Source organism: Carassius carassius, chromosome 19 (genome assembly GCF_963082965.1).
Source record: "Carassius carassius chromosome 19, fCarCar2.1, whole genome shotgun sequence".
Lineage (NCBI taxonomy): Eukaryota > Metazoa > Chordata > Actinopteri > Cypriniformes > Cyprinidae > Carassius > Carassius carassius.
Window position 1 is genome coordinate 21,907,175 of NC_081773.1, and position 18,754 is coordinate 21,925,928.

At 38.0% G+C, this 18,754-nt stretch overlaps 1 protein-coding gene across 3 annotated transcripts in view; it reads right to left on the reverse strand.

Annotated features, from left to right (window-relative positions):
* Positions 1–13,671, reverse strand: part of LOC132095391 (neural cell adhesion molecule 2-like) — a 208,300-nt gene extending 194,629 nt beyond the window's left edge. For all 3 annotated transcript variants that reach the window (XM_059500322.1, XM_059500321.1, XM_059500323.1), the window contains exon 1: positions 13,409–13,671. In XM_059500322.1, the coding sequence (XP_059356305.1) occupies positions 13,409–13,460 (52 nt within the window). In that variant the 5' untranslated portion in view covers positions 13,461–13,671. The remainder of the gene's footprint in view (positions 1–13,408) is intronic.
* Between the last annotated feature and the right edge of the window lie 5,083 nt (positions 13,672–18,754).

Consider the following 18,754-nt stretch of genomic DNA (forward strand, 5'->3'; position numbering starts at 1 on the left):
AATCTTTCATTTTAAATTTCATGGGGACTTTAACATCAAACAATGCAACCAGAGTACCCTGATTCTCTTATCAGAGTTATCATTATGAATCAGTCTGAAACACTGCTCGTTTATGAATTAGAGCATTGGTAAAGAGATCATTTCTTTTGTATTTAAGAAAAATGGCAAGAAAAAAATTAAATATACCCAAATCAAATCGAATCAAGGTCTTGTGACTCACAAACAATTCAATAAGTATCAATAACCAGCCCTACATGCACAATCATTCTTTCCAATTAAATTTGGCTTATTGGTCATGCTGGATGCTGTTCGATTTCAATCCAAAGGCTCCAGATGTCAAATTCTGCCACATTGCCAGAATCATAAAGGAGTGATTTGAGGAACATTGGTGAATTTCTGTTAATGCCACCTTAAATTAACCCAATCAAAAAGCGGGTTTGCACAACATCTCCACCACCTCGCAATATACAGGAACTGGAGGACCTGCTATTGACATTATGACATCTTTGCTTCATTGAATCAATGCTTTGATGTTCGGCCACTGTTTTGTGGGATAAAGGAAGTCACACAGGTTATTAGATAGGTGGCCATAATATAATGGCTCATCGGTGTATATTAAATGGATAGTTCAGCCAGAAATGATAATGCTGTTATACGCGTTAATCGACTCCAGAGGGTTAATTACTCATCCTCATGTCATTCCAAACCAGTAAGACCTACCACATTCAAGGCAAAGAAAGGTACCAAGGACATTGACAAAATGTGACATCAGTGGTTCAACTGTAATTTTATGAAGCTATGAGAAAATGCTTTGTGCAAAAGCAACTAACAAAATGGTAAAACAATTGTGTTAATAAATAAAATTTATTGTAACCAACAGCACTGCGTATCAAACCTGCCAAGGAACCATGTGTATCTTGAAAAACGACACTGTAGGCAAAAATTTATAATCAGTATAATGATTCCATATCTCAAGTTTAGCATTTCCACACATCACACAGCAAGTAATAGTGTGAAAACGATTACTAAAAGCTGTTAAGTAGCACCGTAGTACAACAGTGAGAATCAAAGCCACTGCCAAAACAAAAAAAAAAACAATCAGATAAACATCGTCAAACTCTACATAGCACACTCAGTAACACATTTAACATTACGAAAAGCAGCCCTATTCCAACAGACACACTGATCTGTGGCTACATTAATCATTAAAGCAACAACTGTCACATGATACGACTTATCTGTGCTTTAAATAATGATCCTCTGTGTGCGGTTCTGCACAGACAGTGGCTGGCCATGAAAGCTTTCATCACAGTGATGAAATGTTCTTCGGTTGTACTGTGGCAGCAGGGCCAAACAGAGCTTTAATCATTCATTTACTTCACCCTGAAATACATATCATATTTACTCCTTAAAAGCAGCTATCAATGTTCGGCTCGAATGTCGCTGCAGCAGTTCTTAAATTCAGGGCCACGCAAATATGTTTAGAGGTCACTTTCCAATGTCAAACTGCATTATCACTGAAGGCACACACAGACCTGACTCTGGTTAAAATTACACGGAGAGTTTGAGAGCACATAGGAATAAAATAGTCCAGATAATGTCCTCTGCATATCTCTGTTTGAAGCTAAAGATATTCCATTTCACAATGACTTCGGGGGAGAATTTATTTTTATATGAAGGAACCTATAGAGTGTGACTGAATCTGACTCAAGCTTTTCCAACAATACACATGCATCATTCACAGCAAACTGAGCTATATTATGCTTAGCAGTAATGGTCGGTTGCTAGTTGATATGGGATCGGTTAAAAATCCTCCCAGCAGTCCTCATTATTGCCATTGTTTTGAGCCATAAGGCACAGCAGCCCAGAACAGTGTCCCAAGCTAGCTGGAGCTCATTTTACAACATTTCAGGAGACGTATTTTCATAACTCACACGTTATTTTCATTAAATTCTGCTGGTCTTTCTCCCTCTATTACTCACTCGCTATTCCAGGAGATAGACTGGTACCTCTTAAAAAGGTTAAGCAGTGCTTTTGAGTTTCAGGGGGATAATGCAAGCTGATTGCTGAACACACTTACCACAAAGCCATTCTATTGCAGAAAATGAATCCTAACACTGTTTAAAGCAGACATGTGGTTGGAGGTTTATTGACACAATGATTATTATTATTACCAGATTATTATTGTTTTTTTTTAAATGTGCTTAAATGTCTGCACAAAATACCACAGAAGAAAAACACAGCACACTGTTTCTTTTGAATTTGTTTGTTTTTTATTTACTATTTTCTAAAGATTTTGCCTTAACTAGGTAATTTTAAATGGTCCTCCGGTTTGACAAATTGCTTATTAAAAGTACAAAATATTCCATTAAATAAACTCATAAAAGCTTTGAATTAGCATTAAAATAATTAACATAGCACTCCAAATGTCACACCTCAGGTTCTCAACTTCCCAAAAACATTTGAATTTCAAACCATTTGCATCATCATCATCATCATCATCATTTTTTTTATTCATCACAGAAACTGCAGAAAAAAAATAGGTCAGATGAAGTGCACTATCTGCTTCAAGTCACAATGTAACAGAAATAGTGACAAATCTTTTCTTCTGTATTGCCATGTACATCCGAGTGAAATTGATTACTGAAAAAGACAAAAGAAAAACAAATGCAGGACGGAGACTCTAATCCATTGGTTTTTGATTTAATGGAGGCAGATCTGAATGCGAGCTTGCATTCAATTAAGAAAGAGGTGGAGTTTAAGCAGACAAAATGATTGGAAAAGCGGACAAGATGTTGAATTATGACATTTTGATTGAAAATTACAATCTAAAAAAACAAAAACAAAAAAACATGCATGGATAAATTCTTCACAATAAAACCAATAAGATGTATTTAGAAAAAAGTAATTTCATGTCAACTTTAAAGAACACTGAAAGTAGATCACATCAACCCAAATTTCTAATTTCTCAGATAAAACCAAATAAAAAAAAATTACTCCTTTTGCTTGTCTTTAGTCATAATCCTTCTAAACATATGATGCATCCAACCTGGTTGTTTGAGAGTGTTACACTCTTGTAGTAGTTAAGGATTTGGATTTATGAGACCTAAGCCTTACAGCCTTGCACGGCCTATGCTCATTTTTTATTCTCTTACTTTTTATGGTCTCAATTCATCACTGTCCTCTAATCTAAATGTGGTGTACACTTTTGAAGAGGGTGTTTGCTGCCAGCACTGCGCCGCTGGGAAAAACGTGTCAGACAGCTCTCCAGAGTCTCTTTACTCTCATATCTGAACACTAGAACCAATTATCTCCAAAATGTCTCCAAAAAGTCTAAGAACCAACCAAGCCATTTCTTAAATGCACTGGTGGTCTTAAATTCAGTATCCCTCAATGTTTCAGATGTAGAAAACATTGAGCAAAGCACAACAGTGTACTATTTTATAGGGATGGGCATTCCAAGCAAAAATAATATTCGAAAATCGCTGGGTATTATTCGAAAATTGCACCCCTCCCCGCATGCATGCACAAATACCCATAAACAGAGAGATTGGATTTACGCTTTCAATCTGTATGATAAACTGTTTAATTCAGAAGATAGGCTACCTTAACTCAGGATATATAATGATTGTAGCATGCTGAAACATTAATATAATAAACAACCAAATGACAGTACTTATTAACATAGTCCATTGATTAACAAAAAATAAAATGCACATAAGGCTAGGACATTTAAAAAAAAACAATTAACCCCTAAAGGTAATAGATGAATGATAGATGCATTTCCTGTGGGCATCAGGAAATGGTTATTAATATGTGGGGCACTGAAATCGCTTATGAACGCACACTTGTTTTTTACTTTCACATTCAATACCACACATGTTACAAGATTTGATGTTTGTCAGTGGTGCTCATGATCTTCAAATCATTCATCATCGCCTTCAAATAATTTCTCCTTACTCTGTTCATGTGGTAGACTCTTAAAAATAAAGGTGCTTCATGATGCCATAGAAGAACCTTTTTGTCTAAATGGTTCCATAAAGAACCTTTAACATCTGAAGAACCTTCACAAAAGGTTCTTTGTAGGGATGCATCGATTCGATAATCAGGATCGGTATCGGCTCTGATACTGGCATTTTCTGCGGTTTGGATATCAGTCAGACGAGACCGATCCAAATCCGATATTGTGCGTATACTGTTATGTGTTATTGTTGAGCCCCACGAAAGGCACAAAAACGTTTTTTGTGCACTATATTTCAAGTGTTCTGAAGCTGTTCCATAGTTTAATGTGAGGTACAGATTAATATTTAAGTCAATTCAAGTTCATCTACACTCTTCTTTCCGCTGCGGCTGTCTGTCATCCTCCATTCAGCAATCAAACTGTGTATTACAGTCACAACGATGAAACTCTCTTCAAGAGCGCACAGTGAGGTTTAAACTTTTCAAAGAAAAGGCTCAATAAACTAACGCACACATTTAATACACTACATATCAATAGGGCCTTTCATAGTACCAGAACTAATTGCGGAACTACCCACTTTTGGGCGTTTTCGCACTGCCGGAACTAGGTGCGAGAACCAAATTAGCTCCTACTCCGGAGCAGGGTCTAACCAGCACAACTGGTACTACCCATGACGTAAGTAGACATTGTTTGGCCAGACGCGTTCGAAAACACCCTCACCCGCCATGATTTAAAACACTGTGTGAACATACTGTAAACATTGTGTCAATTTATTTTGCAAGTATGATGAACAGTGATAGATGGACGGATGCTGAAGTGCAGGCACTTGTAGCAATAGAGCATCACAGTCCCGCCCACAGCCGGTGCGGGAAGTAAAAATTCAATAAAATTTTTGCATTGACAGTTGGGGTATAAGCCATAAAAACGTAACCATACATGGTAGACTTAAAACCAGCTACGGCTGTACTAAGTGATAGTATATGCTCCCATATAAAGCAGGAAAACAAGTGTTCAAAGGGGTGAAAACCACTTCAGGTAGGGTCATGTAACGTTAGTTTAGTGTAGCGTGTCCGAGGGTCAGCTTGTGGGTTTTGTAAGGGATGAGGGACAAGACCTACACAGTTTTGGTGAGTTTTGCAGGGATGTTGGTAACGTTCGTTAGCATTATCGTCCACTTTAGCTAGGCTACTGTAGCCTTTATATGGTATGAGACAGTCATATCAAGCATTTTATGATGCCACTGTCAAAAAAATATTTAGCCTAGGCATACCTTTTTGTGCATTTACTAAACATTTGTGTAATGGCAACGACATGTGTTAACGACTGAGCTGGTTATCCTCAGACATGCTCTAAAACTCTTTAGATACGTATTTTTCCGAGAGTCAATGGGAGAAATGAATGGAAAATTTACTTCCGGCACCAAAGCTCTCTCGGGCTGTGGGCGGGACTGTGATGCTCTATGTAGCAATGCCAGTTGGAGATTGGGATTGAATTGGAGATTCTTAGTCCTCCTTTCCATTTTTTCAATCGCTTTACGTATACGTTGACATTCCATGTCCATTATTGTGAAACCCACGAGACACAACAAAAACACAGCTCTGATGACAGCGTCCAACATCCTCTTGTTGTTAACGTTGTTCTTCTTTGTTTTCATGGTGAACACCATGCACAAATTACACTGCTGTCGACCGGCTTACGTCACGTCCTAGTACACACGGTCGGTGCGAATGCAACCCTTTAAATGGTACTTGGAAATAGTTTGTGCAAAATTGTCCCAGTACTTTAGTACTGTTCATTTAGTTCTGAAACTAAAGTAGTGAGAAAGGCCCTATTATGTCTTCCCTTTGTACTAATGATGTCCGGTTCACAAACGAATAGTTTGATTTAACCGCTTCTTCTAAGTGAACAAGTTAAACCAGTTCACCATATCGGACTGAATCGTTTGAAACGTCTTGCATCTCCAGTAAGCATTAAGCCACAAATTACTTAAGTTTTTCACTTTTTTAACATGGCAGACACTCCCTCTGAGTCGAAATAAACCAATATCCTGCTGCTGCTGAACTATCCACTAACCTGGTTTATAATAGTATTTTTGTCATATATTGTGATTATATATTTTTTCATTTGTTATTTTTCATTCAAATTAAGTTATCTATATGTAGTAGATTGTGTTTAACACACAAAAGATAGACGATCAGGTCATCCTAGAGAAGTATAGAAATTCTACATTGAATTAAAAAAAAGAAATTGTGCTAGTATCAGATTGGATTGGTATCAGCAGATACCGAATTTTCGGTATGGGATCGGATCGGTTCTGAAAAAATTATATTGTTGCATCCTTAGTTCTTTGTGGTGAAAAAAGGGTCTTCAGATTATGAAAAAGTAAGAAAGAGATGGTTCTTTAAAGAACCTTTGACTGAATGGTTCTTCGTGGAACCAAAAATGGTTCTTCTATGCATTGCTGTGAAGAACCTTCTGAAACACCTTTATTAGAGTGTAAGTTAAATGTTTTGCACTGTAGCAGGCTACTGCTAACCATGTCCCTTTAATCTCTCCCTAGAACACGTTATTTGTTTTCTGCCCCTTTCTGAATATGGCTTCAGCCACCCCTTTTACCCAGCTGTGGGTGTTTGTGGTCAGCACAGAGCTCTTATTTGATATATATCATCCCAAGATAATGTAACTGACCGTTATATTCTTCGCAAGTCTTTTTTTATGCCACACAAGTTCTGTTGTCTTTGACAGTTTTTAGGTGCGTTATTGGCAGTGCCACCCTCTGTTTACATGAATGTGTCACCACCACGTCAGCACGGAAAACATGGGGGTATTTTTAAAGACAATAACATAATCGATATTCTATAATTAAATCAACTAATCGAATATTCAAAAATAGTGACCCATCCCTACTTATTTACTACATTTATAAATCTATAGCTCATCAAATGATCATGGGCTTACCAGATCAATTGGCTGCAATCTTGCACCTGCAAAAACTGACTGAAATGTCATATTTTATCTGATATTTAAACAGAAGCAAACTAATTTGTAAAGTTTGAGTTTGGGCATTTCAAATATAATATCATTCGTACAGTAAAAAATAACAAAATTGGACTAAATAATGAAGAGAGCAATGCTGAACCATGCTGTATGTTTAAATCATCATAATCAAAGTTGAAAGTGGAACAAGATGAAAGCACAACTAGTTTTAATAGGATGGAGTACTGGTGGGTATCTATAGAACAATCGAGAGCGAACACCCATTAAAATGAACATCATTTCACTAACAGTGAAATTGGACTCTATTCTATGGAGTGGCATGCTGACTCTTAATACTTTTTAAATTGATTTTCATATAGAACTCCCGCAGGGGGCAATTCCATTTCCATACGAGCTTGTGTGGCACTCTATTCACTCAATTAATCGCATAATAAGATCAATTTCTGCACCAAGAGAAGTCACACACCAGTGTGTTCTTATAAGAACAGCTTAGTGTTTTATCCTATTTATAGCAAGCTCCAAGTTCTGTTACATAGTATAAAAACACAGAAAACATGGCTGGAAGGATGTAAAGAAAAATGGCAGCATTTTAGATATGTCATCCCCTGAACCACAGGAGGGCTTAGAGCAACACTGTAATTTACAAGTTTGTTGATATACAACGCTGCAGAACCCTGCAATTGTCTTTGAGAGTGCATACAAAGAAAAGAGGATTCCTAAAATTTTAATTATCTTAATCCCTATTAGTCATTCTGTTATTGACAGATCTATTAAAGTATATACAGGCCTTTCTATAAATTGTTCAGATGTCTAAATAAACTAAATGTTTCAATGTATTCTAAACGGACAACAATAATTTAACGAATAAAAAAAAAAAAATATTTTGGTACGTTTTCAAAGGCAGGTTAAAGTTAAACTTAAACTTAAAGTTACAGGTTAAAAAAGTTAACTGTAAAAAATGCTTGGGAACAAAGCTTCTTGTTTTTTGGAGGGATTCTTTGGTGAATAGAAAGTTCAATAACAAAAAATAATAAATAACCTTTGAACTTCAGTATGACTTGAGACGTTAGCCATGAGACCCAGAACAGCTGTTAATATTTTGAAGCAGTGAACACTGTCACACTTACTCAGGGGCGGACTGGCCATTGGGAGCACCGGGACATTTCCCGGTGGCCTGACGGTCATTCTGGCCTGCCGGCTGCCGCTGTGCAGTCGATCAGGCTGACGTGCAATAGGCTGGTATGCAACTGCGAATTAATTGACGGACTTATGAATCTACGAATCAGGCGATCGCTGAGTGAAAATGACATCACTACATGACCAAACATCAGCAAAGCACTGCCTAATTGGCCATATCCAGAGGCAGGCTTTATCTTAGAAAATCGCGCAAAAAATGGAGCGTAAACGCAAAGGAGGAGCAGAGACGCAACGTATAAAAAGGAGAAAAGCCCAGGCACAGACGCGGCAAATTGCTGCAAAATCCCAGCCATGTTCGCCAGTAAGGTCAGAATTACATTTATAATTACTAGGGATGGGAAGGTTCTCTGAAAAAACCGAACCGTTCAGTTCACCACACACGGTTCGGCACGCGCTGGGACCGCTGTTCAACTTAAATCTGACAAAGCATCTGTAAAATGGTTTACTATAAATAAAACGTAAAACAAACAGGGTTCAAATAATATATGTTTCTGTTGATTGATGCGCATTCTGGATTCCCAGACATTACAAAGAAAAAAAACTCATTTAAAAATTCACTCTTGTTCAATACTAATACTAACGAACACTGGGTCAGTGCATTCTCTTAAAGTGACAGTCTTTATATTAATCGAACAGCCATAACAAAGAAATCACTCACTGCTCTTGATTAAAAAGCTTTTTTTTACTTTAATAAAGAATAATCTTTATTAAAGTCCAAAATGCAATGTTTTACATTTGATTACTAAAAACTAATGCAAGACATACCTAAAAAAAAAAAAACCTGGAAGTCAGTTTATTTTATTTGTATCTTTACTCTATTGTATTTATTTGTGCTCTTGCTTGTAGTTAGAATATTCTTAATAATATGATAATTTTTTTTTGAAAGTATAGTTTTTCCATAAACCGTGACCGAAACCGTGACTCTAAAACCGTGAAACAAACCGAACTGTGAAAAAGTTGAACTGTTCCACCCTAATATTTACATAATCATTTGGCAGATGGACGCTTTCATTCAAAGCGACTTACAATAGATAAAATCTATAAAAATATATATAACAAATATAATGATATATGTTTTAAAAGAGCATCTTAATGACATTTTTAGACATCAGTATTTTTTTAGTGCCAAAATTGACCAGAAATTGATTTTCCATTTCTAGCCTACAATATGTAGCCTAGTGTACAATGCTTATTTATTTTGAAGGTGGTGAAGGAAGCAACAGTAGCACTAGTGCTGCGAGTGCTCCTGCTGTTGAACAAGAGAGGGTGGACAGTTCAGCTTTTGAGTCAGAGAAGGAAACCTTCAAGAAAAGTTTAAGCTATAAGCAAAACTAAACATGCTGGCTATACTCTTAGAAAAATATGTGCTTTTATGATTTATAAGGTCATCAGTAGTAGGACTGTGATCCTTGGGACATACAATTGATGGCTGCATAATTAATAAAGATTATTGAAAGTGCTTATTTCATATTGCAGAGAAACTCAATGTGCAGTGAGAGAGAGAGGGGGATTAAAGGAAAGATGATAGAGACAGTGATTGCCTTGATACTTATTGATACCTCATTTGATTATTTTGCCCGTCCACAGTCTAGAGATTTTGATTTATTTTTTAAGTATAACCCAATTCAAACAACTGAAAGAGCCAAAGAGTTTAGCAGTCTGGTGGACACATGAATTGGGTGGTGGTGGCTGCAGTAACAGAGGTGGCCTGGGGTGGAGTCAAATTCCCGGCCTGATTTACTGTCCCAGTCCGCCACTGCACTTACTTGAGAAAAGTAACTCAAATGCACAATGATTCAGTACAGCTAAATCATTGAAAGGCTCCTATTTAATTCCATTGACTTTAATTGTGTTTGTATTTATCTAATGTTATTTTATATCTCTTATATTACCCTTCACAGAATGTGATCTGCATTTTTAAACTTATTAAGACATTATTTAGTATGCTGTTTTAGAATGTATGCATTTAGTATGCATTCTGTCTTCCTAATGGAGGACGCCATGCTAAATTCTGGTTTTACTACCAGTGAGTACATTTGGTCCCCACAATGTAGGCAAATCCTGACCTACAAACACACACACTTTCATTTCACTAATTTACAACCACATCCCACAGAAATACCCTCAGAGAGGGTGTTACAGTGTTCTAATCAAACCATTACACATTCACACACACACACACACACACACACACACACACGGAGTACAATTCCAGGGCATGAATCTATTAATGCTCCACTGTTAGCATTCATTTTGAGATTTGGAGGAATCCCTTCATTATAGCACTTAACACCTCGAAGGACTATGTCCACTGAGACCAGCACTGCACACAATTTATCACCGGGAGCTTCAATGAAGACACACACACACACACACCGCTATAAACCAACCTACAATAACACAGACCTGAGAGCCAAGAGCTAGAGTACTAATGGATATCAGCACAGCAAATTGCTCTCCCTCTCTGAAGACAATCCAACAATGCTGACAGCAAAAAAAAGCAAGTGAAAAGACAGTACTGCCTTTTTTGAGACTATCAGCTTTAAAACAAAAATTCCCAGGCCACGCCAACTTTAGCAACAGCCCTGGAGGTGCACCATCCAAGCAGCAGGTGTTGCGCCGTGATGAAATTCATGAGAGAACACCAAGCTAAATTACAGTTTAACTGACATCACACGCTCACTCTAACAAGCCTATATCATCAAGAGATTTCACTGATGATAAAATGATGAAGCCAAGGTTCATTGCAACTGTCAGTCACAAAAAAAAAAACTTCATAAGACAACAAGAGAGGCACTAATTAACAAAGGCTTCTCAGGGGGATGTGGTTATGCTAGAAGAGTGACATCATAATGTGACTGCTTGTGAGGTTGGCTACTTGTCTCAAATTGACTCAATGTATTCTTAATAAAATTATTAATAAATAAAGTATATGTATCTGACGCAACCTTGCTCGGGGCAAAAAAAAAATGTCATTACTTTAAAACTATAGAGGTGGGGATTTTAATTAACATATCTTTTGACCGAACAAAGATTCATTCAGTGGCCCTTTCTGCAGGCTGGTGGAGACAAGTTAAGTTTCTTTTCTGTCAATAATGAGTCATTAAATCATTTAAGGGTTGTTCACAATGACAGTGATTGGCAGTGACAAAGCAACCGGATGTTATTAATTTTCAAAAAGAGAGAATGAGTCAATTTATGCAAAAGAGCAGCAACAGATCTGGCAGCTAATGTTAGGATTCCAGCAAGTGATCCAGCACCTGATACAAGGAAAAATGGGAACAGCTACTACCAACAGTACAGTGTGAAAATCTGTGACTTTCAGTGATTTAATCACTGCCAGTGTTAAAGGGACTTTGTTTATAGTCGTTCTTGAGTGAATCAAGTCTTATTATCTGTGTATCAATCTACGTAAAAAAGACAACATACTGTAATAATAACCCTAAGTTTCAATTATATGATTGTCATAAGCTATTTTTACAGCGTTCTTAATTCTACAACACAAGACAAACTGAAGAAACAATATGCCTCGCGTCTGTTAGCAAATATTCAACTGAGATGATTAATTCATCATTAATAGTTAATTCATTGCACTCAAGAACAATGCATCCCAGTTTATTCATGACAGAGATGTTCCTTCACCAAGTCCAACCGCTATCTGCAAGACATTCTAGTTTACAGGATGCAATAAAACACTTTGTGCTTGTTCTGTAGACAGTTTAAGGAAGGTAAGCAATTAAGTTCTTCAAATGGTATTTGGGAAAGATTTGTTGACGAACCAACACTTTTAACAAAACACCAATGGATTTCACTTTTGTATCATTTTGGTCAAATATTTAACATTTATGCTTTTCATTTTAATCACTTTATATTGTATTTGTTCAAGTTCATTCATACATGGCGCTTTGGTATTGGTATTATAAATTTATAATATAATATAATATAATATAATATAATATATATTCGTTTTTTGTGCTCAAAACACCCTTTGAAGGCCGCAAGTATGTTCATTTTAGGTTATGCTGGACCTGCATTCCAATATCCCTCCAAAATATCAATAAATAAATAAATAAAATAAACAAAATAAAATCAGACAAACACACTTTTGTCATACTGGGATCTCCTCCAAACAATTCAAGACACTGTATGACCACGTCACCTCTTATTGTGAAAACTGTAAGTTAGTGGCTGACACCAAGTTTCATATGAAAATGCACTCGTATGTAGTTTCATCGTTTATCGGTTGATTAGCATGATAGCTAGCCTCGCTCTAACTTAAACCTGCAAGATCCATTTAGATCCAAGGAACACTCTGCCATCCAACGATTTCCCACTAGGTTCATTCCATTTCTGTCTTGGCACACATCGCTAGTTCTTGTTGATGATGGTCGCTCTTTCTAAATGGGCTAGTAATATGTAGCGCTCTACCCCCATCTGCCGTCGCGTGGGAAGTACCAGCCTCTAAAACACACAAGCATCACAAGACTTTGGCAGCTGATGTTCAAGTTCAAAGACGCGCTTGAGTCACCGGAGCCGTGTTTTAAACTATATACATCCACTGATGTGTGTTTATGTGTGTTAAATCCCCCATAAACGCAACCTTTATTTTGGTTAGAAAATAAACCAAAGAAAAAAGAAAATAACTGCTTTATGTAAAATAAATGGATATATATATATATATATATATATATATATATATATATACACACACACACACACACACACACACACACATTTCTCTGTGTGTATCCTATATCCCATGTAGGCAACTTATATCATTCATGTACTTCTGTATAGCCTATCTATACAAACAAAACCAGTGATTTTTACTGTTCCCCATGTAAATTACGATACAAAGCACATTGCATTTACATGTAAATGCAACACAAAAACAATAAAATAAAATAAAAAAGTTTTGCCTGAAATTATCATTAGATCAAATTCAGTCCATATCTTAATGTAGCAAACGCTTCATCTCCTCCAGAACACCCTGAGAAACGTCTGCAAAAATTCTCACCAGTCTACGATAACAAGTGCAAACAGGGATGCTTTGCGCTGTTAATAAAAGGTAAGCTTAATCTATCAAAAGAAATGTTTTCTCCAAAGGGACGTGCCCAAACTGCAAAGCAGCACACAACAAATCCGCCCCACTCTTCGTACGTCCCCCTCATTCAGATAGACCCCTTCAGTGCAATGGCTAAGAACAAGTCTATTCTCTATTCTCTCACACTTCTTACAATCACGCGTCCATACCTTGACTGCCACCGACGAGCAATCCGAGGAAACAGAGGACGGTCCGGATCATTTTGAGCAGGTCCTGGTGGACAGCGGCCAGTGCTCGAAGTGAGTTGAACAGACGCTGGACGCTGGTTCTTCCTCTCCGCGCGTGTCAGTCGCTGGCGCGCACGAACTCGCTCGCTACTCACTCACTCGCTCACTGTCTGCCACAGACAGGATCTGTTGAGGAGCTGGAAGCAGCTGACTCGATGCAGCACTCTTTCAAATGCGCCCAACCAGCCCAACCTACCAGCAGCAGTGCATCGCGGCAGGTAGAAACCAATGGCCATCATCAGTTCAGTCATAGGTATCGATTACTGAGCAGCCGCACGTAAACAGGGGTTCCTGAAGTAGCATATGAAAACTATATAAAATAAAATGTATTTTTTTTCTCAGTTCAACAAGATATGATTTTTTTGTGTGAAGGTTTTAAGGTTATTCGCAAATCATTCAACATTTGCATCTTATCTATCTATCTATCTATCTATCTATCTATCTATCTATCTATCTATCTATCTATCTATCTATCTATCGTCCATCCAACTGTATGTCTGTACATCCATCTTTTTTTCTTCTTTTTTTTTTCATCTCTGTTTTGGTCACTGAGCCATTCCCCTTTTCAGGTTGTTTATCTAATTTCATAAATGTAATGTAACCTAAAACTCTCCAAAGACCTACATATTTGAGTCATTACATCAAGCTACATCCATTAAGTTGGCCCCTTAAAGGCCATGTTGCAGGTTAACCACCACTTTCAATTAATGGGTACATAAATCACTCAAGATATGTATATCATTTTTAAAATGTCTCAAAAATGGTCTTAAATACCTATTTTTTAAGTTTTCAGTATTAACGTTTTTTTACGCAACTCAGTGATGACGTCACGTTGGGGAAAAGTCGAGGAAAGGTAGCCTCAGCCTAGTATGATTCCGCGTTCCAGGCAACACGTAACCTGTGTTTTTCCAACCTTAAACCCGTGAAAGTGCACTGGAACGGCAGTCAAACCCGTGACTTCCCACCCGTGAACTCGTGTCTCATACTAGATCGATGAAGCTACTCCGAATTCCGAGGTCACACAGCACGTGAAACAACGATGACAGCCCCTACGGATGCAGTGTTTACGAAAGTGGTACACTTTGAAAAAACGATTTTAGGTCAATGTAACGTTGCAATAAAATAAATAATCTAGTTACAATTCCTTGCACTCAGAAAGTTTGGCGTAACTTGCCTGGAATGGTACAAAGTCATTAGTAGTGGTATGAAAACCTGCCTGGAACGCAGCATCAGAACTAACGTTATAGCGACTGACTGGGATGAGGAAGAGGTGGCAAGAGCAGTGGCGTAGCGTCTGGGCATGCAGGGTATGCACGTGCAAATGGGCCTGGGCCAATAGGGGGCCCGCCCCAGCTTTTAATACAATTTTTTTTTCAATTTAATTTTAATTTGTGGCAGCAATATTTATTTTTTTATGCATATCATGTGTAGTTATTTCTTATTTCTCCATAATGTCTCATTTCTTCGTCATTTCTTGTTTGCGTTTATAATTTTTTTTGCACCCCGCGGCTGCCGTAGACTACTACACCATCATTTATTTATACATGACCCATGGTCGCGCCAAAAAAAAAAAAAAAAAGACACAGTGTGAGAGGTTACTATACCGGCTATCTACATTGTGAACATTAAGGATGGACAAATATAAACATAAAAGTGGGGCCTTAAAGAGAAAAGAGAAGGTGGAGAAGTTAGTCACGACACAAAAACTACCCAAAATAGACAGTTTTTTTTTTTTGGTCCAGCCACGTACTTGCAACTGAGGAGAAGAACGCAATATACAAAGGGGCACAGAGGTTAGTGGAGAGATACAACCAAGACTTGTCTCCAGCCCTTCCACAACAACTGATCGCATTCCGTGCCGCCTTTAAAAGACAAATCTCTGGGATGAAAACAGTTCAAGATCTGGCCAATTTTTTGATTGTTGAAAACAATTCTATCCCATCTAGCTTCAGTGACATGTGCACAGTTTTATTTCTCTTTCTTATCATCCATGTTACTGTTGCTTCAGCGGAGCGCTCATTTTCAAAATTAGAAACTAATAAATTTGCGGAGCACAATGTCGCAAAACAGACTATCGGGACTGGCAATTCTTTCCATCGAGAATGCACGAAGCCGTGAATTAAACACCACGTTCATCGTGGATGAATTTGCTGAAAGAAAGGCCCAGAGAATGCAACTAAAATGAGTGAGTAGTTTTGTGTTTTTACATTTTTGGCCGCCGTGCCAAAATGACTGAGTAGTTTTATACTTTTACATTTTGGGCCGCCGTGCCAAGATCCATAGTTGAAAGTGTTTTTTTTTTTTTGCACACCTGGCATCCCACTCGAAGTTGTTCTTATTCGCACTTTGAATATGTTTACACTATAAAATCTGGCAAAATGCAATACTAATTATTATTATTATTATTATTTTTTTACAATTATCTTATCTATTTAAGCCATTTTTACAAGAATGGACTACAGTTGAAGGAACCCAACCTCCTTATTCTTGATAAATAAATTTGCTTCTTGGCCTAAGTGCAACTCTCTGGCTAAAGCGCATAACAGCGCAGTTTTATGGACAGAGCTTGTATTTTGGGTTAAGCTGAGTTGTTTCGACATTGTGGATAACAGAATAATATAAACAAAATGTATTAGTCTTTTTACCTTTTATTATCAATCAAAAATCTACTGCGAAATATTATTAAAGTATTTTCTTTATACATTACATTGAACGTCTATAAATGTATCTTTAATGTGGGGGGGGGGGGGGTGTGTTGTTTAAGGGGGCCCGTATTTTGCATATGGGCCCGGGACTGACTGATACGGCACTGGGCAAGAGCCAACATGTATGATATATATATATATATATATATATATATATATATATATATATATGTATGTATATATATATTAGGGCTGTGCAAAAAATCGAATGCGATTTTCATGCGCATCTCATCAGTAAAGATGCTCCTGTGATTAGAAGTATATCTCCAGCACGTGTATTCAGATCAGGGTTCCCAGGTTTTAACAACAAATCCTTCCCAGTTGCTTCTTAAAACTAGTCCAAAACTAGCCCAATCGCGTTTCCAGGAGGTTCCCCGATAAAAATTGCTTCCCGGGGTTAAAATATACGTTTTTTGGAAGGGTTGCCTTGGTAAAATTTGCATTTTAGGGGCTAAATATCACGTTATTGGTATTGGGGTTGCTTCAAACCGCGGACATGAAAAACAGTCACAGACTTGGCAAAACTGGTTCAGGTGGAGCGGCAGTTACTACACAGAGCCGTAGTCTACCGACAACTAACACAAAATCGTTCTCAAAATCGACAAAGAACTTTGTGTAGATTGTCAGTGAATTACGGCTCGGTGAAGTAAATGTCAACCAGTGTTGCCAAGTCTGTGGTTGTTTTTCATGTCCGCGGGTCGAAGCGACAAATAACGTGATATTTAGCACCTAAAATGTGAATTTTACCAAGGCAACCCTGCTAAAAAAACGTATATTGTAACCCCGGGAAGCAATTTTTTATCGGGGAACCTCCTGGAAGCGCGATTGGACTAGTTTTGATAAGCAACTGGGCAGGATTTGTTGTGAAAACCTGGCAACCCTGATTCGAACGCACGTGCTGGAGATATACTTCTAATTACAGAAGCGTCTTTACTGATGAGATGTGCACAAAAATCGCATTCGATTTTTTGCACAGCCCTAATATATATATATATATACATATATATATATATATATATATATATATATATATATATATATATATATATATATATAAATATATATATATAGTGGCAGTGATTATGAGGTTAGTTCAGATAAGTACCGGTAACCTTTGTCATAGTGTCGTAGTACTGGTAAACTTTGTCTTTGTCATCTAGAAATAGAAGGCATCATGCTAACTATATGGACGATTCTAAGCATTTAACTCTTCCTCCGGTGAAAATGTTGTTGCAAACGTAGCCGCGTGTGTGTCGCTATGTTTGGCAGGTGCTTGTGTGGGTGCTGTCCCATGGAAACTGCGATGAAAAGCTTGTGCTGTAGGGAAGTGAGTGCATTTGGGTCGCTGTTGGTCGATATCTCTATATCTATCTGTCTGTCTGTCTGTGTGTCTATCTATATTTGTAGTCTATCTGGGCGGCAGTGGCTCAGTGGTTCATGTAGGTTGTCTACAAACCGGAAGGTTGGTGGTTCAATCCCCGGCTCCACCTGACCAAGTGTCGAGGTGTCCTTGAGCAAGACACCTAACCCCACCTGCTCCCGACGAGCTGGATGGCGCCTTGAATGGCAGACACCGCAGTCGGTGTGTGAATGTGTGTGTGAATGGGTGAATGTGAGGCAAAATTGTAAAGCGCTTTGGATGGCCATGTGGTCTGTTGAAAGCGCTATATAAATGCAGTCCATTTACCATCTATCTATATATATCTATGTATTTATCTATTTATCTATAATCTGCTCTATCTGAATACTCTCGTCTACTACTCGTCACTCTCAATGCTCTCAAGGCGGGCTTTGGTAAATTCTCTCCCCAACGTGACGTGATGCAATGCATTGTGGGGGAAAGGAGACCGCTGTAAGATAGTACCTACTTTTTAGTATTATATTCCGTTTGTGATACCCAATGTAACAGACTTTATTTGATCCTGTTATATTGCACTAATTCTGGATGTACGGGCGCTCTTTATATGTGTGTGTGTGTAATGCATTTATCCCCTCGGGGCTTGCTGTAGATAGGCAATGGGCATGCGCACTTTTCTACTCTAGAGTGTTGCGGGTTTTTTTTGGGAAGCTCTCTTTGGTGTGAGGAATAATAATGAAGTCAAGAAGAGTTCACACTGTCTCTCGTTTTATTGTTTTCTTATTACTTATTAAGTGTTTAGGCGGACCCTGCATAAACGCTCGGTTACATTGGTGGCAGCGGTTTTGTTTTGTTCGCATTTACATGGTTCAGTGTTACGGCGAGTGTTTAACTAGTTAGTTTATAGTCCAAAGTTCTAGGTGGAGTTAGCACACGCGGGTTCGACTTTGTCGCGGCCATCATTTGGTGTAAAGACGAGGATGATTTATATTCGAGACAGAACCGCGACAAGATTAACAGACACGTGAGAATTGAGTTACCGCCACCGTTCTCCGGTGATGAGAAGCAGAGCTTTCTCTGTTGGGCACGGCAGTTCAAGGTCGCGGTCAGAGCACTCACAGAGGGAGATGGCGCTGCGTCCTATAATTATGAACTGGCGCGTATTCTACCAACGCGGCTGAGCAGCGCAGCATTTCTTTTGTGGGA